We start from the raw sequence: 26419 nt of genomic DNA on the forward strand, positions 1-26419 counted from the left end.
AGCATAATAAACGCCATCCGCCTCTCCAACAAAGACGTCTATCAGCAAACAAGAATATCCCCAATACATACTAAAAAAAATAGCAGAAAAACGTAGACTAAGAAGAGTATGGCAGACCCATAGAACACCGGATGACAAACGCAAACTAAACAACGCAACTAGAAAGCTATCCAAAACCATAAAAAATTATAAAAACGACTGTTTCCAAAAATACCTCGCCAGTTTATCCCCCACAGCCGACTCCAACTACTCACTATGGAAGGCCTCCAGGAAACTCACATGCCCCCCACAAGTAATCCCACCAATCCGCCGTCCGCAAGGTGGATGGGCGCGAAGCCCTATAGAAAAAGCCGACCTGTTTGCTAAATACTTGTCTAAAGTATTCAAATCCCATTCCTCCAAAGCTGCCGCGGATGTTACTGAATACTTGCACACCCCCTTCCAAATGTCCCCTCCTATTGAACCCTTCACTTCTGCAGAGACTATAGAAACAATCAGTCGCCTAAATCCCAAGAAAGCAGCAGGGCACGACCTAATAAGCAATAAAGCACTGATTACCCTCATCCCTAAACCCGGTAAACCAATATACGAAACCACTTATCCTAACCACTAGGCTATAAGAACCGCGTGCAGTTACCCGTTATGAATAGAACCTCTAACTTTTCAATATGTGTTGTCAAATTTCCACCATCAGTAATCAAACATTGGAGAAGCATTAAGTTAAAACTGAAACTAATAATTGAAATTGTACACCGTATACTTTAAATTCCGGCTTGTAAAATCTGAAAGAATGTTTAAAAGGTTTTTTTTTTTTATTTATTTGTTAAAATTACAATCAATTCTTGCGTTAAGAATTTTCAGTAATTTTTCTGGCGTGGCGCAGTGACATGGCTGATTATTTATTATAAGTTAATACTTATTATAGATAAGTATAATTTATAAGTAAGTATTATAAATAAGTGAATATTATTTGATTTAGATAACTAATTGAATCTAGCGTTTAGGTCTAGCGGGTAGTGCCTCTTCGGCCTGCGAATCTGGTCCGTCGTATCAAGTAGTCCAGTGATTAGGGGGTTTCGGTGTTTGTTGACTCTTTTGCTATATCTGTCGCTATATTTTGCTATTTCCTCTTTGACTGTGGGTATCTTGAGGTTGCGATGTATTGTTTCGTTGGAAACATATCAAGGTGCGTCTATTAGGGATCTTAGCGTTTTCGATTGGAAGCGTTGAAGTATTTCAATGTTGGAGTTACTTGCTGTTCCCCATAGTTGGATTCCGTAGGTCCAGACAGGTTTTATTACGGTCTTATACAGGGTAATTTTATTCTGTACGTTTAGTTTGGAGCGTCGGCCCGTGAGCCAATAGAATTTTTTTAGTTTGTCCTTTAGTTGCTTCGTTTTATCTGAGATGTGTTTTTTCCACGTTAGTCTCTTGTCCAGTGTCATGCCCAGGTATCTGACTGAGTCCTTGCTAGGAATTGTTGTGTTGATGGTGATCTGGCGGCAGGTTTGTTTTCGGAGCGTGAAGGTTACGTGTGAGGATTTTTTTCGTTAATTTTGAAGCCCCATTTATGAAACCACTTTTTCATGGAGTCGAGAATTCGCTGGAGAGTGGATTAGGCAATTACCGGGTCTGCGTGGGTAGCTAATAGCGCTGTGTCGTCTGCAAATGTCACTATTGTTATCTCGTTTGATATAGGTAAGTCGGCAGTGTAGATGGAGTACAATAGGGGTCCGAGGACACTACTTTGGGGTATGCCGGATTCTATTGGGAATGTTGCGGAAGTGGCGTCTAGGCATTTAACCATGAATTGTCTATTGGTTAGGTAGGATTTTAGAATGGAGTAGTAGGGGTGGGGTAGGATCTTTTTAAGCTTGCGCTATTTGTGTTGCGCTAGACCGTTGGCGTTCCAAAGAGCTATGCGCCTTGGTTTTATTTTGAGTCGGGGCGTGCTAATTTTTCCACGATGAATGTTAATAGCGATAACAAGTGATTTATTTGCTCTGATTGTTTGTCTATTAGCTTTTCAAGCCTTGAGGAGTTGTCTGTGTTAGGTGGGTTGGGGACACTGTTTTGGGGAAGGTTCCTTTGGCTGTTCGGGTTATTTTGGATGCCTTGTACTGCTTGGGCATAGGAGGTTGAGGTGGAGATGAATTTGGTAGGACTGGGTGTTTGGTTGGTTAAGGGGGTTGGGGTAGTCGTGAATTTCAGCGGGCTGGGTGTTTGGTTGGATACCTCTTTTGCTCTGAGCTTAGGGTACCTGTTCGTGTATAGTGTTTTACATGCTGGGCAGCCTTTGTAGTTGGCAGGGTGGTCCCCTTGGCAGTGGATGCATTTCGCTGGGGTTTCCGGTGATTTGGTGCACTGGTCAGTGGAGTGAGTGCCTGCGCATTTAACGCAGCGGAAGGTATGGTTGCAGTATTTCTACGTGTGACCGTACCTTTGACACCTTTTGCATTGCACTATTTCTTTTTTCACAAGCAGTGTTTCGAATTTTACTATTGCGTTCATTAGGCGACTGATATTGTAAATTTCCTGATTGTTAGGCTTTTGTTTTATGTCTATGAAGAATAAGGATAACGCGTCTTTCGAGACTCTATGCCTTATATTACTTACGTTGATGACTTCGTGGCCGAGTTTTGAGAGTTCGTATTTGAGTTCGTCTATGTCCGCTGAGTGGTGGATGTTGCATAGAACCATTCGGAAAGGTCTTTCTTGTTTGAGTTGGTACGTGTGAAAGTTGGCGTTCAATGTCTTAAGCAGTTTGGTGATTTTTCTGTATGCGTCAGGGGTTGTCGGCAGAATTTTTGCTTTGTTGTTGTTAATCTTCAGGTTGTAGTCGTCCTTGGAGATATCTCTCTCTAAGGACTTGATCATTGTCTGTATGTCGATGACGTCATCCACAAATATTGGTGGGGGAGGAGGGATTCTCTGTGATTGTTGGTTTGGCGGCGGGTCTGCGATTTCCATGGCGTCGTTAGTGGATTGCAGTACGGCGAACCTGTTGTGGGTGTTTATTTGTATCGTTGATTGTTCGTTCCGGGTGTCGATTGTGTATAGTTTTGCTGTTTCTATTTTCCGTTTCTTTGTAATATTAGCTTCGTTGGTGCGGAGAGTTCTGCTACACTTCTGCCACGGGGGAGGTAGCGCGGGGTAGTTGCGAGTCTGCTCCGGAGAGCCTGGTCGCGATTGCTGGGCCATCATCGAGCTAGTTAATTCGAAATGAATAACTAGTCGTGAGGCTATGAGGCTAGCATTCGGGTTGGGGTTAGGTGCGTGGAATTTTCTTCTCCCTAAAGGGTAGGAAACACTTGGGTGTGTTCACTTTCGATGGTTGGGCGACAGGTGTTGTTTTCGGACTTCACTGGGCACTAGAGACATGTCTGCACGCTTCGGCACTCAACAGCGAGATGATCTTCACAATATGTCAGGACCTTTTTTACTACAGTCTTTTGCAGTCTTCTCTAGATGAATTGAGTTTTTTTGATAAAATATTTTGCAAAATCGTCTCACAGTTCTAACCTCTCCCGGCATTGCTTTTAATTCATGACGTGGTTTTCTCAACAAGCTTTCACGTGGAGAAATGGAAACCTCACTTTCATTATCATGACATTTTGTTAAATACATTATTACTTTCATTCTGAAATCGGGATTTCGAATATTTTTGCGAGCTATCTGTTTGAATAATACCATTGCATTTACCATACATGTATTTAATATTTATTACTAATTTCTTATACCACTTTAAAGTTTTACGCAGTGGTGAACTACATGCTATCATTTGGTCAGATAAATCGACTGGTGATTTTTCTAGATTGTATTCCACAACTATTTTTGCTTTTTCATACGAATAGAATTTCTTATGTACAGTAATCATTTCTGCTGAATGTCTCGTACAAAGCATCGATACAGTCTCTTGTCCTTCCATTTTAAATACTGTTATATCTTTTTTATTTTCGCGAGCAGTAACTTCTCCAAACCTTAATTTTTGAGACACTACTTCTGTTGGATCTTCTGGTCAGGAAAGTACTGGAAAGTTTGAATTCGACTCCCGTTGACAGTTGCATGTAGCGGCGATATTGTTTTGCCCGGAATTTGTTTACTTTTACATCTCGTACATCGAAACTGTCAATGCTCCGAGGCAAAACAACAACATGAGTCACTCTCGATTCGAATTGTCCTATAACTCATGTGCCGCTACATATATATAATAATTACGCAAATGAATTTTATCACACTAGTCCCATCCATATATATATAATTAGGCCAAAAAACCGTTTTATTTCATTAGGATTTGTTTCAACCCATTTATCGAGACGATTCGATCGCTGTTCTGATATTATTTGCGCAGCATATATATTCGTTTGATTCGCAGTAATTTAGAATATTTCATCCGTAACAGAAAAAAGATAAAAACTATGTGGTTCAGTATAATAAAAAATTTCAGAGTGATGTGTATTAATTTCCTGTAAATTCGAAAATGTGATCTTCGCTTGACTGGCCAAAGGAATATGCCAATTTGTATCACACTCCTCTTCTTGTGTACTATTTTCATCATTACCGACATCTTCAACCTCACTATCCGATTCAATTCGGCGGCGACGTACTGAAGATGCTATTATCATATCAGATAAACATCTCGAGGAACTGTCCTTTCTATCTGACAGCACTCGACATCCTTTGGAAGGATTGGTAAAAATGTATCGTCAGTTGAACTGCTTGACGCATAATCTTCATTTGAAATCATATTAACTTTAAGGGCGAACTGAAGAATCAAATAGCAAAAATTTTTGTAGCGTATAAAAGTATAATAAACGCTCTTATCTGATTGTTAGATGCAATTAATTAGTTTTTAACACGGAATTAATTAGTATTTAGTAACGCGAAGAAACAATATGAGATAATTGATAATTGCAAAAAGTAAGTGAATCGCATGAAATCGAACTTCAGCGCCACGGCGATTGTCACGTAGAAGACACAGGGAATCGTGAAATTAACAAATCACCGGTTGTCTCCTCACGTCGTTTAAATTATTTCGCGGTAGGTTGAACGTTTCGCAGATAAGGTGAGAAATTCGAACTTTAGATATGATATTCTATGTAAAAATTTGTTACACAAATCCAACGGAGTAACTGTCCAGTATGTTATAACAGAACGTCAACGGTTCAGAATCTTCCAATAGAATGTGTCGAATGCGGATTTTGAGTAGGTTTATATCATAAGGTCCTGGGCCCTATGGAGGGGCTACCGCCGGGCGCAGCTCAGAAGCGTTCATCCTGCCATTGTCCTCTGGGCCGTGGCCCTACAGGACGTTTGGGACACAGGGCCATGCATTACCATTTTATGATTCTTTACAACTTTGCAGACGCGGCTGCGTGAATGGAAATTGTACCATATTCGACAACGGATTTTATACAAAAAATCTGTGTTGTTTTAGCTTCATTTTAATCTTCAATAAAAATTAAACATTTAAACAAATGTATATAAACCTCCAGACAAGATCATATTTCATTCAGCCAAGAACTCCAATAATAAACAGATAGTCTATGGCGATACTTGGAATTAATATATGTACTCAAATGTCTTAGACCAATTTTCACCTGATTTTATTTGCACACATTTTTATTTATAGTAACTAACTTAGATATTATTTGTATTAGTAGTTACTATCTGTATATAAGTGTGTAAGATAAAAACAGTGGAAAAAGTTAACAGTAGAAAATACGTCAACTATATTTTGTTTGTTTGGAACACATCAATTGTACTCTAAATTGTATATACTTAGATGTGTCTATCTTGGGCTTGCACGTTTGGCTTGATACAAACTGTGTTCTTTGAGGCCTTATTATAATAATAAAGCCTTACCAATGTATTAAATAAATTTAAATGTATCAGCTAAAAATATCAAATTTTAAAATTTTTATTCTTCACTATTGTGGCTCTTTTTTAATTTAATGCACTAATTTTGAAACAAAATTTATTGTAAGACCAAAAGTCATTACTATTCTTACTTTTCTGCGAATTAAAAAAATAAAAAAGATTTTCTTTAAATAAAATAAGCTTTGAATGTACATATTAACATTTCTAAAATTTGTAGTGGTGGATAGTATTTCCATTTAGTTACTAACAAAATAGTTTTTAAAAGTTATTTGAATACTGCAATATTGTACGAATTTGAAAGAAATTTATCTCAATACATATCTCCATGAAACTGTAAAAACGTTGCCTACCTTCCGATTTCAATGATTTTTAGGTAGAATTTTTAGGCTTGTAGAAGCCAGTATTTTGAACAACTTTTTCCTATATATATAACGGGTGGATTCGCCTGATTTCCGAGATATTCGCAAAGAACTATCTGGACCACTACAATGTATTTCTGCCTATAGTTATGTGCCTATGGCAGCGTATGCGTCAGTATTGGTTGCCACTTATCTTCTATTTATAAACGATGATCAGCGATCTTAACACTAAACCTACCACTATCGGTCAATTTAACCGTTTTTAAACTTTTGTACAACTTTCACATATTTAAACATTATCATATCGCCATCAAACTATACAATTTTTCTTAAAATATGTGTACAATATATATTTCGTATATATCGTATATTTATTTCATATACAATATAGGTATACAAGAAGTCTCGGTAGGTTTAGTGTTAAAGGCAACATTCAACTAAATAATAAAAAAACTAAGTCACTCGTTATATATATAGGAAATAGCTATTCAAAATGTCGATGTCTACAACATATATAAAAATCGGCGTTAATACAATTTCATCCATATTTTTGTTCAACGAATTGCTACGTATTATTCTTTGAATCATCAAATTGATGCAATGAACTATTGGGCTCTTGTTCCCACATTCTTTGTGTCAGTATTACCAACTTCAGTTTTACGGTATTTTAAACATTAAGCAATGACACCAAGGTATATGCTTGCACAGGACGTATCATGTATTCTTATGTAGCAATAAATGATATAGTTATATTATCCTTTATTCCGGTAAATATTTTCTTAATTTTAAGATATTTTATTTTATTTATATCATTGTAGTTATTAAGTGCAGAAAATAATTTTGTGCTTTTTTCATAAATATTATAATAGACTGTTTTTGAATCTGTATCTACCCAAAAATGCTTAAATATTTAAATAACTACACTCAACACTTTTATATCCGTAGAAGTCGATTTTAAACGACGATTATTAAATTCGGCATTAGTAATCACAAGCTATTTCGTGGATAACAGCTAAAGCTAATATTACCTGGAATGGAAAGAGTTAGATTAAATCGATATTCTTTGTTTAGATCTAGCAAATGTTAAGACCTTATTACCGAAGGCAAAACAAATCGCTTTAACAGTCACAATATAAAAATAATGCAATGTCTATTAAACATGTTGTTTGCAGTAATTGTATTTACATGTTTTTTAACAATACCATAAAAATGACAAAAAGCAATTCATGAAAAAATGTTTAGTAATTTTGGTACCAATGAGATGTATAATCAACAGCACAAAACTTTTTCTACGCCTAATATTAATATTTGACGCAAGCATGTGCATTTTAAGTAAGTATTAATAGTATAAAGCTAAGTAAAAGTGTAGAATTGTATGTATATACATATGTGTGTGCCTATATACATATATATATACATATATTAAAAAGTAATTGTAAATTTAAGAATAATTTGATGTAAATAGTTGCTGTAGGACTCTTTCCTTTACTGAATAGATATGCCAATTTAATATAAATAATTATATAGCTGCACAATGTTAAATATTTCTCTTTTATTATCCTATTATCCAAGTGTTAATCCTTATTTGTTAAGGAATAAAATTATTCGTCATTAAAAAGAGAGAATACCTAATCTTTTGTTTTTTGCTATCGGTGTTTAATTTAAATATATTGTTTTTTATTTGTTATGGTGCATTATTATTTCTCCTTGTTAAATGTTATATACACCAAAACAAACACGAAAAGTGATATGCAAATATGTCGATTGAGACTTATTTCTCAAGTTACAAAAGCAATCGAATTTTACACTATAATTCAGAATCGTATTATCGAAGACGTATTACACAAAAAAAGTCATTATCACTAACTTGATTTCTTGTGATTTTCGGCAAGAAGGCAAGTATGTATAGAATATGCTACGTCAAATGCTTCTACCAGGCTTATTGAATGCAGAAATCAAAATAAGGAATATTAAATGCAAGTGAGAAGAAGATTTTCGTCAGCTGTTCTACAGAAGTCTTGACTTATACAGCTAATCCTTGCGAATGTTGGTAAGTAGGGAGATCGATCGTAATGCAGCGATTTATCTACGATTTTAAAAAATTATCATGCAGAGCTGAATATCGTAGAATCTCCTGTACAATGTAAGCTTTTGGTAAATAACAAATTGCATAAATATTACTTCGTAGAATAGAAAGTTCTTTTATTATAATACGTTCCTTTATATACTGTATTACATTTATAGTAATTTGAATATGATTAATCGTATATCTAAAATGATATGACTACTTTCGTAGTCTCGAAAGTTCTTTAGTTGAGGGGCCCTACTGGACGATTGACCCTCTGGCGCTCGGCAGAATCTGTACGATGACGCAGGGCAGATTGCGTGTGTCAGGAATTTTTAATGAAAATTAAATTGTTTACAGCTTGAAAAATAAGTCTTTATTGATATTTAAGCACAGAGTGCAACGAAATATTATATGATACAATATTTTGGTATTAAAAGTACTTCAAATATGTCATTCATTATCATCATTGTCATTTCATTGTCATTCTTATTTGAAATATTAGTAGATGAATCTTTATATAAATGTATGAGCAATTACGTTTTTATCTTTCTTAAACGTTGTTTAATTACTATAATATTTATTTGTTGGATATAGCTGCCTCTACAAATCCCTTCGTTGGAGCAAACGTTGGTACAACTAGCACGACTGCAACAAAGTGGTAGTCACCAAACGATAAAAATACGGTAAACGTATAAGCGTTGGAATATTTGTTACATAACTTTTACGGGGTGGATTTTTGATCTGTGAGTAGTATGCAAGACATCAAAAGATTATTGGAAATGCTTTTTGTAAGAAATTAACTATTAAGTTAATTATATCGCCAAATAATTAAGTTACAGAAGAATGTATGCATTTTAAAAGTTTTTTATTATCGCATAATCAAATATTTAGGTTTATATCTATTGAATGATTTAATATTGACATGATAATAAAGTGATATATAGTTTAATTCTTCTTGACATCTCCAAATAATTTAATCAATGATATATTTGTCTATAATTTAGAAGAAAAAAAAAGTCAGTACAATTAAAAAAATGAAATGACATAAATATTAGAAACAAAAGTTACTAATTTCTTCTCAATTTTTAAATTTAGCAAATTAAGACAGATTTAACAAAGACTTAGTAAAGTATATAGGATATGAAAAGTGATATTAATATTCATATGCAAATCCACCCCGTTTTTACAAATAGGCAAAACAAAGAGTGGCGAATAAGGATCTCGATATATAAATATTTAATTCGCAAATTCTCAATTATTCTCAAAATTGAAATCAATATTTAATGATAAAAATCACATTTTGTTATTGCATGAAATACGTAAACAATGGTACATGTACGCGTGAATAAAAATGGCTTGAAGTTAATAGGAAACTTTTCTTTGTTAATTGATTATATTATTATATATTGTAATTAGTATGACAATAAGTTATACATTAATCCAGCTGCTTCTTCAAAATATTTATTTTTAATAGTAATCATATCCTGCGAAACACAACAATGTACATACCGAGAATGGATTCATTACAAAGTGGAACTTCCAGTCTTTATTAGGATGATGTGAAATTAATGCACAATGTTATTTTAATCGCTTAGTGGCAAACAAATTTACAAATTCAATATCAGTTTCATAATTGATTAAAGACCTTATATAAGAGTTTCATGCTTTTATTAAGTAAACGCACTTGAGTAGGATGATTTACAACAAAAGGTATTAAAATAAATTTCAATATTAAAACTTCATAATAAAATACGCAACAAATTTGGATTTATAATGAGTTCAAAACATATTTCATAATTTTTACTTCTTAAAACAGAGAAAAAATTTTTTTTCATTCATACAAAAATGAATATATAAAATTAAATGAAAACAAATAGTATTCAATAATATATTAACATTGATATTATGTATATTAATATACTAAAATGTATTAAATATATATATACGCATTTTATGTGTTGTTATTGTTATGACGTATTCACATAAAATATAAATGGATATCTTAGTAACTTTTACTATCTTGTTGTCATGTATAAACTATTCCATACAACGTAAAAATAATAGTACTATTATATAAAAACTCATTTTAGCTTTTATAGAATAATTCGTTTCCGCATTTAATGTATTTAACCTCCTAATTCTTATTTTATAAATGTAAAATAGAAACTGTATGTTAATTGTATTTTTTAACGATTTTTCTATGTAAAAACTGTTAATATTTACCATTAAGCGTGAAAAAATGACGTACTTATCACAGATGGTAATGTATTTCTGAACAATTTATTAACTAAAAAATTATTTTTTATCGATATGTATAATTGTACAATTATATACAAATTGCATTAATTTTACAACACCCTAATGGTAACCAATAGCAAATTGCAACAAATGTCACAATTTAGTTTATTTGTAATTAAAATTAAGAGTATTATAATATCATTTTGCTCTGCTATTCAAAGAATCATATTATTATATCTGTAAATATTTATGCAATGTATTATGAAGTAGGGAATTATAAAACTTGTGTCATGCAGTTAATGTAGCTAAAACAGATCACCAAAATGTTTAGCTTTCGAAAATGGGATATATACCTCATCATTAAAGTTGTTTGATATGGAGCTTAGAACCAAATTGGTAATGTGTTTTATTATTAGTAAATTATTAAGTCAAAAGCAATTCAAGCCTACCATAATCTTGTAATAAAATACCACGTTTTCACATTTATACTGTATGTAGCCATAGACCACAATTATCATTTCAAATCATATAATTGTGTAATAATAACGTTTATGCATTTAATATTTTAATTCAATCAATTAAAGGGTCTAGTAAAAAGTGTATTAATTATGAATTATGAAGTATCAATTTTTTGTACTCTTAATTCAAATCTTATAACGAGTAATTATATTTGTCTTGGCATCATATTCCATATCAAACAATTTTTATTTACCATTTCTTTTACTATCTCCATAAATGTTTAAATTATTTTGATGACTTGTTTTAAACGTCTACATCTGTATGTATTATGTATGTGTAGTATAAAACATCATCTGTAATATGTTTGTACGTATGCACATATATATGTGTATGTATACAGAGTGGACTGTTTATTTCAGAATTGAACTAATTCTGAACATATGTAATTGCATTGTATACTTTTTCCTAAACTTTATTGTATCAATAATAGCAGTGAATGGATATATATTAAATCATAATGAAATTCTGTGCATAGGTATATGCATGCATACATATATACATATAATTTATTGTTGAAGAAGTTGTAGAATAAATTTTGTGCGAATATAATCTGTTATTTGTGCATATGTTCATATACATTTATTTATAACTTGGATAATATCCAATAGATATCAATCCTTAATATTTATATTTAAATCTATCACAATCGGGAGACAGAACTTAATTTATAGAAAATTAAAAAAAAGAGGTATTAAATTATTCTTTTATGCTATCTTTTTTTCAATTGTTCCTTACTGATGTATTTATCCTATAAATTAAATGAAATAAATTCTGCTACAAATTAATATATATTTTATATTGTACTGCATACATACAAGTATTGTATATAATGTAAGTACAGATGACATGTTGCATGTTATAAGATACAATATGATACACAAATTGCAAATTGCAAATAATTATGATAGAGGACTTATCCATTATTAAAAATTACATCTATTTCCATTCCAATTTTTTAAATATGATATTTTTATTGTTGCTATTGCCATTTTCCTAATTATTTTAATAAATTAAAACAAACCACAAAGATCAATTTTGTAACTATAAATTACGAAATTATAATTTAAAAAGTTATAATAAAATTCAGAATTATGTACCATTTATTGAATCTAAAAAAATATGAATGATTAAGAATTTAGTGATAGTAGATATGTACTATCATCTCTTTTAGTAATATAGAAGTAAAACAAATACATAGCAAACTTACAAAATGCTTTATTACTATTTTTCTGTATATATGCATATCATATAGAACTATAAATAAGTTTCCAGAAAACTTGCTTTATGCTAATAAAGCTGATGCACCAGGTGTGTAAATTTGTACTTGACGATCTGATAACTTATATATATATCTTGCTACTTCAGACCAATTATATTTTGTTCTAATATCATCCATTTTCCAATTAATTGTTATATTTCCAGATACATCACTAGAATATCCTGTTTCCAGAGGCTCAATTTTAACAAATAAATCCGCCATGTGTTTAAGACCATATGCAAATATATTAGAAACAGAATTTTTTGGCTCATCTTTATAGGTGTGTGTTATAATACAAAGTTGAGATTTGTTGTAATATTCAACAAGTGATCTTAAATATCTTACATAATATGTAGATTCTCTCAAATTACATCCAAGATTATAAATATGACTAAAATCATCAATTATAATAGTAACAGGTTCATTGTTTTGTACTATTTTGTCATACTCATTTTTAATAGTTAAAAATATATCATGAATAATATTGTTTGCTGTTTGTTCACATGTATATTCCATATTAGATACAATAAACTTCATTGGTTCTATAACTGTAACTTTATGTTTTTCTTTCAATAACATAAGATTATAACCAAATTTCACACCCATATTATGATAATGATTCATTGTATTATGAAATAATATAAAACATATTCGATAATTCTTTTTTAATGCATTAAATATAACACAACTCAATAAAAAGCTTGCATTGCTATCATGTTGTTCTTCTATGCAAATTAATTTTCCATCCATATTTACTTTATCAATGCCAAGTATGTTCGATATTGAATCCATTATATTAGCCATAATTCATATCAAATATAACAGAATATTCTATTTCCAAATGATTTACAAATTAACTACAAAACAAATTGATGTTATTATATCTTCAGACCAAATTAGTTTCAATTATATTTCATTTCAGATTTCAGACATACATTACAATTATTGGTTAGGCCTGTAACATTTAAACACCGTCGAATACGATAAATATTGCATTCCAATTTACTCAGTAATTAGTAATTTCTTATATATAGCGTAATAAAATCAGAATATAAATTTCATATCTTATTAGATTGAAATACTCTATAATAATATGAAGCACATGTTTCTGACTAGCCTTCAGCACGAAGTAGGAATTTAAGGTTAGATTGAGCTGAATTAAGTTTGAGATCTAACCACAGCCGACTCTAGGATCGGCTGTCTCTCTAGTTGAAAATGGAGCAAAACAGATCGGCGTTGCCGTGTTGTTCAGCACGATTGGTACTGGAGTCAACTGGGATCTAACTGATTAGGTATCGATTTGTTACGACCAACGGCGCGAGTTTTTAAAGAAGTTTTGATACATTATATTGAATTAATATACAAAAAATAAATTTTAATATTTAACATACTGTAATTTTAGTGATTTAATATTAGAATTAATGTACATATAAATTACAAATTAACTAATAGCAGTTAATAATATTCCAATAACACATTTGCAAGAATTGTACAAACATATTTGCATATTATTATTTCAATACTTGATGAACTTTGTACAAATAATGTATTTCTGCAAATTATGTAATGAATCGTTACATTAATAATTGTATATAAAAGTTCATAAAAATCGTTGGAAAGTAATATAAATAAAGAAACCTCCATAAAAATTTAATCGTATAAAAATATCCTAACGTTAATCAAATAATATGAAAATGCAAAAAGATGATTAAAAACTAACAAATAATAACGACATTATATATGTATAATATATAGAATACTGCCGCTTATAATGTACATTTTTTTGAAAAATAATTGCAACATGTATATAAATACTCAATTTTTTTCATACGAGTCTTTTTTTTTACATTTCATATAAATATAGGTATATAGTATATATATATACATATAGATTCATATATAAAAAATTTCTAATGTCCAAACACTTGTTTGCAAATAATTATTAATTTTGCTAAGAGAAATATAACCATTCTTAAAACTAAGCGTATCGATGAAAAGGAGTTCCAGTTTCGAAAGGAGGTGGTATAACACGTGGCTATCAGCTGATGCGTGCGCGTTCACCAACTTTCCAGCTCTGTTAACTGATTGTGGACATTACGTCAGTCAGAGTTTAGATATTGCCGGGTATACTTACTAATCAAGAATAACTTGAAAGTTCTATTAATGATACAATTTATAGTAAGTAGCTACCTTACATTATACTCTATTATTCATTTTTTTCTTCATTTTTTGTGTTTATCTTATCTATATTTTTTTGTTACTTTGATTTGTTAGTGATTATAAAAGATCACCATAATTATTTTTTAATTCTTATCATTAGAAATTAATAAAAAATAATCTTCATGTGGTAAACCTTTACGATATAATTAATAAGTTCTTTTTTATACTTAATTTACTGAAGATATCATATGTTTATATTAAATTGAATGTACAAGCGTGCACAGATGTAATACGGATGTTCTACTTATATACCGCTAATAAAATTAATTATCAATGAATCCTGATTAAACATACTTGACACACATGTATATGCGGTATAACTATAGCTTATGTCATGTTTCGTAACAACGCTTAAATGAAATCATTTAAATTTTAAATTTATGAGAGAAATCGAAATATATGTTCAAGAATTTTATATATATAAATATATGTTCAAATTTTTATGAAGATAATTATGTTAAATTATCACTTATATTTATGTATAATAATTATCATTTGTATGTTAAAGTCTGTTAATAATAAGTTATTTAATTATAACAATTTTTAGGCGCTATGTATCAGTTATGAATATGTGAATTTTGTAAAAATGTTCCAACTTTTATTTAAAAATTTGCGTAAATCTTTTTATATAAACTTCTTAAATAATTTATCAACTAATAATTGTATTCTCAATTTAACTTATTGTTTAAAAAATATTATAATTAAAATGATCATTTTTTTCTTCTAGAAGTATATATGCATATACACATAACTAAAAATCACGCGAGCGCGCGCACAAACATGACGTATATGTACATTATAATTGCTTTAATATCTATTAAATAATTAGTTTATTAAATATCACATTAATATTATATATATATGTCAATAATTAATTTTAGTACTTCAAAAATTATTAATAGTTTAATCATTCACTTTCTTAATTTATGTATGATATATATATACGACATTTTAATTTATGTATGCATATATGTATAATTCATATATATACAGTTTATACATATATGTAATCCTAAACCAATATGTAAAAATATAAAAATAAGTAAATGTGTTAATTACATTTTATTTTAAGTAGTTTCATTTATTAATTATTTATCAAATGTCTCATTTTTACTTGTTTTATGAAAGCATAAAACACAGAAAACATGACAGATAAAACAAAAAAAGTGTCACGGTGGTATTTTGGTGGGCTTTCCTCTGCAGGTGCTGCTTGTGTTACCCATCCTTTAGATTTGTTAAAGGTATTTTTATTACTAAATTCATAAATGAATATAACATAAGTTTCAACTCCTCTTTTTTTAAGATTATAATTATATAATTAACAATTAAATATACTAATTATATTTTGAATTTCAAATAGCGTGTTAAGCAAATTGTGAGCTTTATAATTCTAAAAAAATTTTGTGATGTACTGAAATGCAATAGCATTTCATTTACACACCACACATTTATAGGTTCACTTACAAACACAACAAGAAGGCAAGCTATCTATAGCACGATTAACTACATCTATAATACAAAATCAGGGAATTTTAGCTTTGTACAATGGATTAAGTGCTTCTCTGCTTCGTCAACTTACATATTCTACAATGAGATTTGGAGCATATGAAGTAAATTTATTCTCATTATATGTATTATTTACTTATAATATCTATTTTCTTATAATTTGATTGTATATTTAACTTTTCTATGTTACTATTTGAGTTATTACACTATACTTCTCATTTGGATATATTATATTTATATATATAGGTAGGTAAACAAACATTTGAAACATCTGGACAATCATTATTATTTTACCAAAAATTGTTATTGGCTGGATTCTCTGGCGCAGCTGGTGGTATTCTTGGAACACCAGGAGATGTAATTAATGTACGCATGCAAAATGATATAAAACTTCCACCACAACTAAGACGAAAGTAAGGGTCTAAGTTATTATCTTAATTTACTTTTGCTTTTGTTATTTAATAATAAATTTTATTATAGTTATAAGCATGCTCTAGATGGAATAATACGTGTAATTCAGCAAGAAGGAGTAAGTCATTTATTTAGTGGATGCTCTACAGCAACATTAAGAGCTGCATTAATGACAATTGGACAACTGAGCTTTTATGATCAAGTTAAAATTATGTTGTTACAAAGTGGTTATTTTAAAGATAATCCTATAACTCATGTTGTGTCAAGTGTATGTGCAGTAAGTATATTTAAATAATATATTCAAATTTGAAAAAGAATAGGAACCATAAACATGGTGTAATTCAAACAACAATTTCTTTTTATTACATGAACTTTAAAAAAAAAAGATATTATGTAACAAACATTATTTATATTATCATTTCATACTATTTCATATAAATATATGTATGTATTACAATTCATGTAAATGTAATAATACATTTCATATAAATTATATTTATACAGGCTTGCAGTTCTTTTATACAATGATACTAATATAATAACACAAGATTTATATAGATAGTAGTAGATAGTAGCAGATAGTAGTAAGCAATACATACCATATTATTTTACGCATTCTCATTCATCATTCTCAGTTAATGTTTTATTCCTATACAAGGGTGCTGTAGCTACAACTCTTACACAACCTTTGGATGTTTTAAAAACACGAGCAATGAATGCTAACCCAGGAGAATTTAAGGTAATTGTAAAAGTAAGATTAAGTGAATAACGTAGTAATAGAGATTTATTTATGTAATGTTTTATAGAATTTGATGGATCTATTTTTGTATACTGCTAAGCTTGGACCATTTGCATTTTTTAAAGTAAGTTTCTTTTTATGTATTGAATTAGTTTTTCCTAGATACTTCTATATCATAATATCCTAATAATGGGAAGGTTATAGTATGTCTGAGTAAACACATTTGAGATAAAGATAAACTTTTAAAATTAGTAATTAAAGAAAGCTTTTTATGGATTTTTTAGAATAATTAATTTGGACAGAAAGTTTATATTTAGACATTTAAATTCATCATAATAATTAAGAATTAAAGTGATTTTGTATACCCTTAGAACTTTGCACAGTTCCTGTAATTTATATCTTTCTTTTTTTTTCTACTTAACCCTTTGATCACTGAATGCTTGGAGTTAAATAATCTATATAAATAGTACACTTAATTCAATAGGCATATATACTTTTTAATCACAAAGTGTTCCATTAAATTATTACTCTCCATTGTAAATGAAACATCTTTTTTTACTTTACATGTAGTTTACATTAATGACATTGATTGAATATATTTATAGAAGAAATTAGTTATAAATGTTTCAGATAGTTTAATAATAGTTGTTTTACTCTTATTAAATGCATAGTCATGACTCAATTATATAAAATGTAGAAAACGTTTGTATCTGTTTGAATTTAATTTTTATCTTTGCATGTATTTGCAATGCAATAAGAATATATATTTAGAAGTGCCAAATTATTTATTCGTAACAGAATATTCGTTTTTATTGAAATATAAAGGAAAATAATTCATATGTACATCTAATCTCCTAAAGAAACTACATATGTATCTACTTAAGAAGGAAGATTATGTATCTTAAGTTTTACATTTTCAATCTATTTTGTATCATAACATATTTATGTTGTAATTATAATTTTCTTAATTATATAATTCAATTTATTTATATATGTCTTATCTAAATGTGTTTATTCAAATAATAATCTTCCTGTTAATGTATTCTTATAAAATAAAATTTCAAGCATATGAGTTTAAAAATATATTGATTATTTTATTTTAGGGCTATGTACCTGCATTTATCAGATTAGCTCCACAGACTATTCTTACATTTGTCTTGTTAGAACAATTAAGATCTAATTTTGGATTCTATCCTTCTGGTGTTTCAGTATCATAGAATTCAATTAACTGTCTTGAATGCTGAAACATAATATTCTACTGAAATGTTCCATAGGAGAAGAAATTAGGATATGAAAATAAGGAATAAAAAAATGATAAAAGTGTTTGTCCTATTTGAAATTGTCCTATTATTTTTGTATGTATGTACAAAATCTTACATACATGATTTTTATTAATATTATATGATTTTTATTATACTATAATATATATATTATTTATACAATATATATATTGGTAGTCTTATACATTATATATACAATATATAATATATATAATGTATAAGGCTACCAAACTGATTGATATCAGATTTTTTGTTTTTGCAATTACTAAAAATATGCAAATGTTTTACTTAGATAGAGACATAAATACATATATTACATATATTACATTATTTATTACTTTAATTTTAATGAAGTATATATATTTAGGTGCATATTAAAGCTCAGTAGATCTAGTGTCAAAAATTGATTTGTATATCTATATATATATTGGTAAATATCTTGTACTATTGTATGTACACCATTCTATTTCTATAATAATTTATTAATTATAACAATCAATTTTTTCAAATAAAAATATATATGCTGAAATTTTATAATAAAGATAAACAAATTCAAATAGGACAAATATTATTTTTATATGTTGAGTTTATTGTTATGTTTATGCCTAAGTTTTATGAAATATCTTTGGTAAGTATTTCATATTATTACAATCTTAATTTTCAATAGTATATAAACTGCATTTGTACAAATATTAGGTGATACTAATATTTGTTCTTCCAATAATGATATCTAAAAAAAATAAGTGTGATATTTCCTGATCAAATGATACTATAGGCATTCAGAAATTAGATAATCAGATAAAACAAATATATATTTATTAAAAATGATTTGAACTTTCTCGCACTTATTTTCACAAAACTTAGCCAATTTTTGTTTTCAAAAATAAATAAACTTGTTCTATATATGTGTACTACATACTATGTGTCTAACACATATTCAAAACAAGTAATATTATCAGGATATTGTAATATTCATATCATCAGGAATATTGTAATTGTATTACTAATTTAAACAACTATATAACTATTAAAATGGTTATTATCTTATTTCAAATTGGATACATAACAATCTTCTGGCATATAAAAACATTCTATAAAAATATGTTTATAATTATGTATTGGGGTATACACAAACTTTTATATATATGTATATATGTATTTTATTATATAATATTTAAATTTGCAGTCATATATTTTGTTTACAAAAATATTGTTTCATAATTGTTAATGCACAAACTTTGAAAAACAAATATTTTTCTAATTTATATAATATGTATATGAGAATGTATGTATGTACATATATCAGCTTATTTTGTAAATTATTTTAAATTATTTAATAATAAAAATAATATTAACAAATTTGTATAAAATAAAGTGTTATTATATACATGTACAAATCCATCATTTGAGAATTACATAAGTTCACGATTAGTATTAGTTATAAAATTGCAAAACAGGTACAAAATTTTACTAACGATGTAAAATACTGAATTATAACTCTGATGTTTTGATAAACTTTTATACGATGATAAAACATCAAAAACTGAAACTGGCGGTTGAAGATTTAGAGACAGGCCGCCGACGATTAATAGTTCATGAGATATTTAATATTGAAGTTACCATCTCTTTTTTACGTTTTCAAGTGAGACTGCGTCTGTTAGAGTATGATTACAGTGGATGAGCGTTCTAGATTCTGACTTCTGACTTTCTGGCCACGTTTTGAGCTCTGAGTTCTGACAAACTAATTCATTCGGACGAATGAAACATCTAAAGGCCAAGTGTATACGCATAAGAATCTATCTACATAATACATATGTATATGCATATTTCATTATATGTCAGTGATCTCACTCATCTACAACTGTGCTCTGATGTATAAGAACATATGTATTTATAGAACTACGTTGCATTGTACTCACTGTATCCTATAATCTGAAACCTACACTCAAGACCACGTACCCCCATAACTCACAACACATAAACCTGCCTACGGAGGGTATGACTATGGCACATAACGTTAGCAATCTAGTCTACTGATATTTTTGTTTATCAGTATATCTATATACTTACTGTCAGTTTGAAAATCAATGCCAATCGATTATACCAAACCAATCACTAATGAACTAATAACAATCCCGGCAGTTGATGCAACTCAAAAGAATAAAAAATGAACGAATGAAGATTTAAATTACGAATTAATAGTCTTCTGTCATAATATTTTATATTTATTTATAATCTATTTTCTCCATTAAAAACAATTTATATAAAATAAATAAACAACTACCACATAGTAACAATAACATATGTACGCGTACTATAGAAAACAACTTTTCTAATTTCTAATTTAAAAGTTTATACAGCTAAATTACATAAATGCAACTCGTTAGTTTCCGTAATTATTCAAGAATTTCTTAGTAATTTTCAATGTAATAAAAAAATATTACTTCTTACATATTTAATCTATTTATAACATTTTTATATCCAAATAAAAGACCAATAAAGAATGTTAAATATAATGAAAGCCACAGGAAATACAATTCTGCTACGTCTGTCAATCCATTGAGCAATTTCTTGTGGAGTCATTGTTGTAAAATTATGTAACTGTGCAAGAGTTGCTCTTCGTTGAAAAGGTTTTGGTGATGATGTACTATTAACAGTCATAATGCTCCCAATAGAGCATTCTTGATCTTTATCTTCTTCAATTTTAACAGAAGGAATATTGAGAGTACTTGGAAAACTCTGCAATATAAAAGTACAGTTGCTATGAAGAATGAATACAGAATGTACGTATACTTTGATATGTTTTCTTATAATATATTTGTATATTTACATGCACAGTAAGGTAATTTTGACTTGAATAATCTTGTTCACTGGTGTTTGCATTATCAAGTGATGACCAAGACCGTGATCGTTCTAATCCTGTAGTGTTCTTCTGAAATTGTTTTCGAGCCAGTTTTGGTGTTAGCGTTGATTTTAATATGTATTTACTATTTACTTTTTTCAAGGGAACATTTTTCCTAAACATATTTTCAAAATTATTAATAACCAGTAAATGATATATGAAGTATGAGATTTCATATTTGTAATATCTGCATACAACATATACATACTTCCGTCGATAAATTGTATTAACAAAAGCAAATTCAACCATTGCTGCAAATAAAAATATTGTACAACCCAAAAACCATATTTCACTGGCTTTTATATAAGAAACTTTTGGCAGAGAGTTCTCTACTTTGGATGCAAGAGTCATAAATGTCAAAATAGTATTTGTTCCTAGATACAGAAATTTTAATTAATTATTTATCTTATAATATCAACACCCATAAAGTAAGTTATACACCTTTTAAATATATCACCTAACACTATTCGTGGAGGACTTGCATCCATATGTAACCAAAAAGATACCCAAGAAATGACTACTATTAGTATAGATGGAATGTAATAGTCCATCATAAAAAATCCCATCTCGCGTGCTAATTTAAATGTTATACTAATTGAACTGAAATTACCAGCTATAAATACAAATGATTATCAATTAAAATAGTTTTAAGATATTATTTACTACATATAACAAAAATACATGCCAAAATGACCATAATGTTGCTGCGATGTAGTATAATATACTTCTGATGTGTTAACCCATTTGTCAAAAAGCTTATATTCAGTTAAGTGTAATTCGTCTGCAAGTATGATTGGATCTTGGTCCCAATATAACACCATATCATGCACATTGTATGTCCCTGTAGGTAAAAATTCCATTCATTCCAAGGAGCACAGTTGAATAAAATAGCTGACATTGTAGTAGTACAATAACTATGACATCCTACAGCTTTCAAAGACAAGAGGACATTCTTGTACATCAAACGGAAATTTCTCCAAACGAAGCCCACAGTTAAGAGTAACTTGCAACCTATAACAGTTTATACATCACGTTTATTATGCAGATAAGATTATATAAGGATGAGTTATGCATTTCATATTATGTCATTATTTTTATTGTGAATACAATTAAAGAAAATTATAAAAGTAACATTATATGTAACATTCAAAATTTGTTAAATCTTAATATAATTTTTACTTTTAAAATAAGCAATATTGCAAGTTTTTAACTTTCAACAATAGAGCATCTTTTAAATAATCTCTGATATACAGGGTGGTTGGTAACTGATGGTACAAGCGGACTTTGAATTTTCACTCGGTACGCGTGCGCTTTATCACGTCTCGTTATAACGGATCTCACTGTAGATCGTTTTAAAATTAAAAAATTAAAAAAAAATTTTTTTTTTAATTTTATTCTGTATTTTCGACTTCTTTTTTCGCGTAGAATCACCTCCTTTTCGCTTGTACCACCAGTTACCAACCCTGTATATTAGACAGTAAGATTAAAGGATCATTAAATTTTCACTAAAAAAATTGTTGATTTTTTAATTGATATAACTCTATAAACAATAATCATACAGTAATTAACATGAGTTCATGTTGGAAGGCAAAGTATCTATATAAGGTATGTATTCTCATTTCAAAAATTTTGCACAATCAAATAGCTCTATGGAATTTATTATTTTACAACACATCATAAAGCCGATTTTGATCAGCTTTCCATTCACACAGATTGTGTTATTTTATATTAAAATGAACAAAAAAATATATAATTAATTTTATACTATTGCCATACTATATACTTATACTATTTATACTAGTGCCATAAAATATGTATTGCATGTTGTACATATTTTTACATATTAATCTTATTTTGAATAATTGAACTCTAACTTTTAAATAATTAAGTAATAAATTATATTTTTGTCATGATATAGTTCATTAAAATACCTATTTAATTGTTTATAGTTAGTTTAGTTTACTCTTCCTGCAACGTAAATTGGAACAATTAATTTATAATAAATTAAATATTGCAACAAATAATTGCAACAACATAAACATTACTTTGATTGAACTTTTATTCAATGAAACCTCATGAACTAAAAAGATTTTTAAGTTGTACAAATATTAAAATTAAAATAAAAGAGCATATTAAAAAGTGCAGAATAAAGAATAAACTTAGAATAAATGATATTTTCTGAATTATTTTTTATTACTTTACATTATGTTTTTATTGCTTCATATTTATGTTAATTTTACTTTATATTTGAATTATTATAAATTATTATTAATGAATAAAAAATAAAGATGTTGAATGAATATTATATTTGATAATGTAATATTACTATTTTTAAAATATTAAGTAAATTTATATTTACAAACCTAGTATTCAGTATGACCATGCCTGATGGATCTATTGAAACAAGTATATCTTTCACACTATTTCCCATTATAGCAGAACTGGGCTCATTAGAAACATATACAGTAGGTGTCCAAATCAAATCATGTGCAAATTGTCCACCATATAGTTGATTTAAATGTGGAGCAATGTTTGAAAATTTTAACCTGTTATCCAGATATCTAAATTGCAACATCATATGTACATCAAATTGCTGTAAAAATATTTTTATATATATATTTATAAAGGATATAAAACAATATTATTATTTTATAGATATATGCAGAACAAATATTAGAAATTATGTAAGTTATAAAATATAATTATAACACAAGCTACCAGTGTTTTTGCCATATTAGATCTAATTGTATAAATATAAGCCCTGGCATATACGTTAATTGGATCTGTAGAATTAATTTCTCCTGGTGGTCTAGTCATTTTATCATAACGACAATTATTTGTCAATTCTTGTAAAAGTTCAGTTTGTGTCATAGAGCTGCTACTACTTAATATTGGACAGCTCTCTAATCTGTAAGAAATTTATGTAATTTCATATACACATATAAAGCTATGCTTCCAGAAGCTTAGTAATATTATTTAAACTTCTAATAGTAAAAAGTATTAATAATGTTATAAAAAAATTCTGTAAAAAATTTATAAAAATATATATAATAACATTATGGTTGATATTTTAATTAATAGTATCAATAGTATATATTTGTTAGTGATATTTAGTTATACTTCAATACGTAAAAAGATAAAACTGCTTTCAAAGAAAGTCCTTGAATTAAAATTCCAGACGTTACTAAGTAGTAAGAATAGTTCATTGTTGCTTTGTACTAATGCTGGTGACATAATGCAATGCATGTGACTCTACATTATAAAAAGAATTTCTTTGTTATTGCAAGTTGAAATATTTCTGAAAAGCATAGCAATGATGGTTTACTATGGATATGTGATTATTTCATGAAATAAATATGAATAAACACAACTAAAATAAACAAGTACTTTATAAACAGCTATGAAAAATATATTATATTTCATAGTTTATAAGATAAGAATAAGTATAGATAAGTACCTTAAAAAATTATAAAATTTTTAACCTATTTATCATATTTTGTTTATAATATCATTAAGTATCATATTTTATTATGTACATTATTTATTCTGATATCTAGTATGACAAGTAAAAAATTTTTATTAACTAATACAATCGAATATTAATGCTCTAATCAAGACTTTAATACCAATCTCAACAATAAAATCTTATCTACCACATGAGCATATTAATTTATGACATCAAACATTTAACTGTTTATGTAAGTTATCAATATTTTTCTTCATAAAATTGCGTATCATGATTCAGAATCTTTTTTTTTCTTCTGATGTACGTAATTTAGCGGTATATGCATATACATGTAGTATAAAATAGTTTAATTGGTTGATGAAATATAATATTGAATATAATACACATACTTTGTTTTCACAAAATAAGAAAGAGAGGGGAGTGTGTAGTCTTATTTTATAATTAAAATTTATTATTAATCCAACATAAAAATTATGAGTTAGAAAATTATAAATTGTAATAATCATTGCAATTACAATTAAAGCTATAATAGATATAGATAAATTATGGAAAAGTAAAGAGATACTTTTTTTAATTTATCTTTATTTGTAAATTACCTCATTTATGCTATTTAATCATACAATAATTCAGATACAGATAAAATAATATAAAACTGTTGAAAATATAATTTCAATAATTTAAAGATTAATGTAATCAACTTTGAATACTAATGTTTACACAAGTGTTTCAAAATTTAGTTATGTATTTGCATACAAAATATACATGGAAATAGATAGCACTTATAAATATTTTTAGATATTTTAGATAGTTATGCATGGAAATAGATAGTATTTATAAATATTTTTTACAAAATATGTTTTTTTAAAGACTTTTTAGTGTCCAAATTAATTTAAAAAAAAGTAGCTTTTTACCACTATTTGCCCAATGCCACAAAAATTTGTATATACAAAAATTATATTAAACATGTATTCAGTAATATACATAACTAAATTATAGTTCTGGATATTTTATATTATATACTTTATTAGGATGAAGATGATGTCTTTTCATGATACTGATCTATGCTAGTAACTATATAAAAATTTGTATTTATTTAAAATTGTGGAAAATAAGATTAATAAGTAGATTTATTTAAATAAATAGCTTTATTAGGCTTTTATTACGTTAATAAGTTTTACTTAAACAAACTCTTCCACATAGATATAAAACTGAGTGATATTTCTAACTACAAAAAATTTAAAAGAATATTTAGTGACTAGAGTCACTAAATTTAATAAAAATTAAAGGAATGGATCTAATTAAGTATAACTTACATAGCAGATGTATTTAAATGTAAAAGTTGTAGTAGATAAATAAAAGACACGAAAGAACAAATTCTTCTTAAGGCCATCTTACGTTTCCTGATGACTTATCTGTTTCACTAATAAACTTGGACTGATTCTTTCTTGAATATACATGCATGGTCTTGAGTAAATTAGCTAGAAACCAAATATTACCCAACCATTCCTCCCACTTACAGTATTCTTTTATAAAGTGAACACTCAGGTGCTTGTATATAATACTAAGTTGGTAT

General features: G+C 28.2%; 4 protein-coding genes across 9 annotated transcripts in view; 2 read left to right on the forward strand and 2 right to left on the reverse strand.

Moving 5' to 3' along the window:
- The window catches only part of LOC117161355 (Cysteine string protein), a 37941-nt gene extending 26235 nt beyond the window's left edge, over positions 1 to 11706 (forward strand). For both annotated transcript variants that reach the window (XM_033342811.2, XM_033342810.2), the window contains one exon: positions 8902 to 11706. In XM_033342811.2, the coding sequence (XP_033198702.1) occupies positions 8902 to 8969 (68 nt within the window). In that variant the 3' untranslated portion in view covers positions 8970 to 11706. The remainder of the gene's footprint in view (positions 1 to 8901) is intronic.
- A 127-nt stretch (positions 11707 to 11833) lies between these two features.
- On the reverse strand, positions 11834 to 13637 carry Elp6 (Elongator complex protein 6). 2 transcript variants are annotated; one of them, XR_004465004.2, is made up of 3 exons: positions 13258 to 13637; positions 12272 to 13179; positions 11834 to 12173 (listed from the first exon to the last, which is right to left on the reverse strand). XR_004465004.2 is itself a non-coding variant. In XM_076617593.1 (2 exons), exon 2 carries the CDS (start codon positions 13124 to 13126, stop codon positions 12347 to 12349), a length of 780 nt encoding a protein of 259 aa, XP_076473708.1. In that variant the 5' UTR covers positions 13127 to 13179; positions 13258 to 13637; the 3' UTR covers positions 12260 to 12346. The 2 variants fall into 2 exon arrangements, 1 of the variants encoding a protein (XP_076473708.1); XM_076617593.1 differs by lacking the exon at positions 11834 to 12173 and having other exon boundaries at positions 12260 to 13179.
- Positions 13638 to 14364: 727 nt separating this feature from the next.
- On the forward strand, positions 14365 to 19709 carry Dic1 (Dicarboxylate carrier 1). Its single transcript, XM_033342836.2, has 8 exons — positions 14365 to 14500; positions 15671 to 15783; positions 15997 to 16152; positions 16295 to 16461; positions 16529 to 16736; positions 17118 to 17198; positions 17266 to 17322; positions 18302 to 19709. Exons 2-8 carry the CDS (start codon positions 15688 to 15690, stop codon positions 18413 to 18415), a joined length of 879 nt encoding a protein of 292 aa, XP_033198727.1. The 5' UTR covers positions 14365 to 14500; positions 15671 to 15687; the 3' UTR covers positions 18416 to 19709.
- Positions 19710 to 20682: 973 nt separating this feature from the next.
- Positions 20683 to 26369, reverse strand: LOC117161366 (pH-sensitive chloride channel 2). Of its 4 annotated transcripts, none has more exons than XM_033342833.2 (9): positions 26160 to 26369; positions 24099 to 24288; positions 23744 to 23973; positions 22309 to 22391; positions 22066 to 22221; positions 21838 to 21993; positions 21589 to 21754; positions 21309 to 21495; positions 20683 to 21217 (listed from the first exon to the last, which is right to left on the reverse strand). In XM_033342833.2, the coding sequence occupies exons 1-9, from the start codon at positions 26234 to 26236 to the stop codon at positions 20954 to 20956; spliced, it is 1509 nt and encodes a 502-aa protein (XP_033198724.1). In that variant the 5' UTR covers positions 26237 to 26369; the 3' UTR covers positions 20683 to 20953. The 4 variants fall into 4 exon arrangements, with proteins under 4 accessions (XP_033198724.1, XP_076474051.1, XP_033198723.1 ...); XM_076617936.1 differs by lacking the exon at positions 26160 to 26369 and adding an exon at positions 24838 to 25153; XM_033342832.2 differs by lacking the exon at positions 26160 to 26369 and adding an exon at positions 24501 to 24693.
- Positions 26370 to 26419: the final 50 nt, after the last annotated feature.

Source organism: Bombus vancouverensis, chromosome 4 (assembly GCF_051014615.1).
Source record: "Bombus vancouverensis nearcticus chromosome 4, iyBomVanc1_principal, whole genome shotgun sequence".
NCBI lineage: Eukaryota > Metazoa > Arthropoda > Insecta > Hymenoptera > Apidae > Bombus > Bombus vancouverensis.

What these genes read in the sequence shown, in the direction of transcription:
- Elp6 (XM_076617593.1), bottom strand. Translation starts at nt 13,126, where the DNA reads ATGGCTAATATAATGGATTCAATATCGAACATACTTGGCATTGATAAA.
- Dic1 (XM_033342836.2), top strand. Translation starts at nt 15,688, where the DNA reads ATGACAGATAAAACAAAAAAAGTGTCACGGTGGTATTTTGGTGGGCTT. An exon ending in ATCCTTTAGATTTGTTAAAG is followed by an intron (nt 15,784 to 15,996) that starts GTATTTTTATTA and finishes ACACATTTATAG; the next exon opens with GTTCACTTACAAACACAACA. An exon ending in TGAGATTTGGAGCATATGAA is followed by an intron (nt 16,153 to 16,294) that starts GTAAATTTATTC and finishes TTATATATATAG; the next exon opens with GTAGGTAAACAAACATTTGA.
- LOC117161366 (XM_033342832.2), bottom strand. Translation starts at nt 24,586, where the DNA reads ATGAACTATTCTTACTACTTAGTAACGTCTGGAATTTTAATTCAAGGA. An exon ending in TTATCTTTTTACGTATTGAA is followed by an intron (nt 24,289 to 24,500) that starts GTATAACTAAAT and finishes AATTTCTTACAG; the next exon opens with ATTAGAGAGCTGTCCAATAT. An exon ending in TCCTCTTGTCTTTGAAAGCT is followed by an intron (nt 22,222 to 22,308) that starts GTAGGATGTCAT and finishes TTTTACCTACAG; the next exon opens with GGACATACAATGTGCATGAT.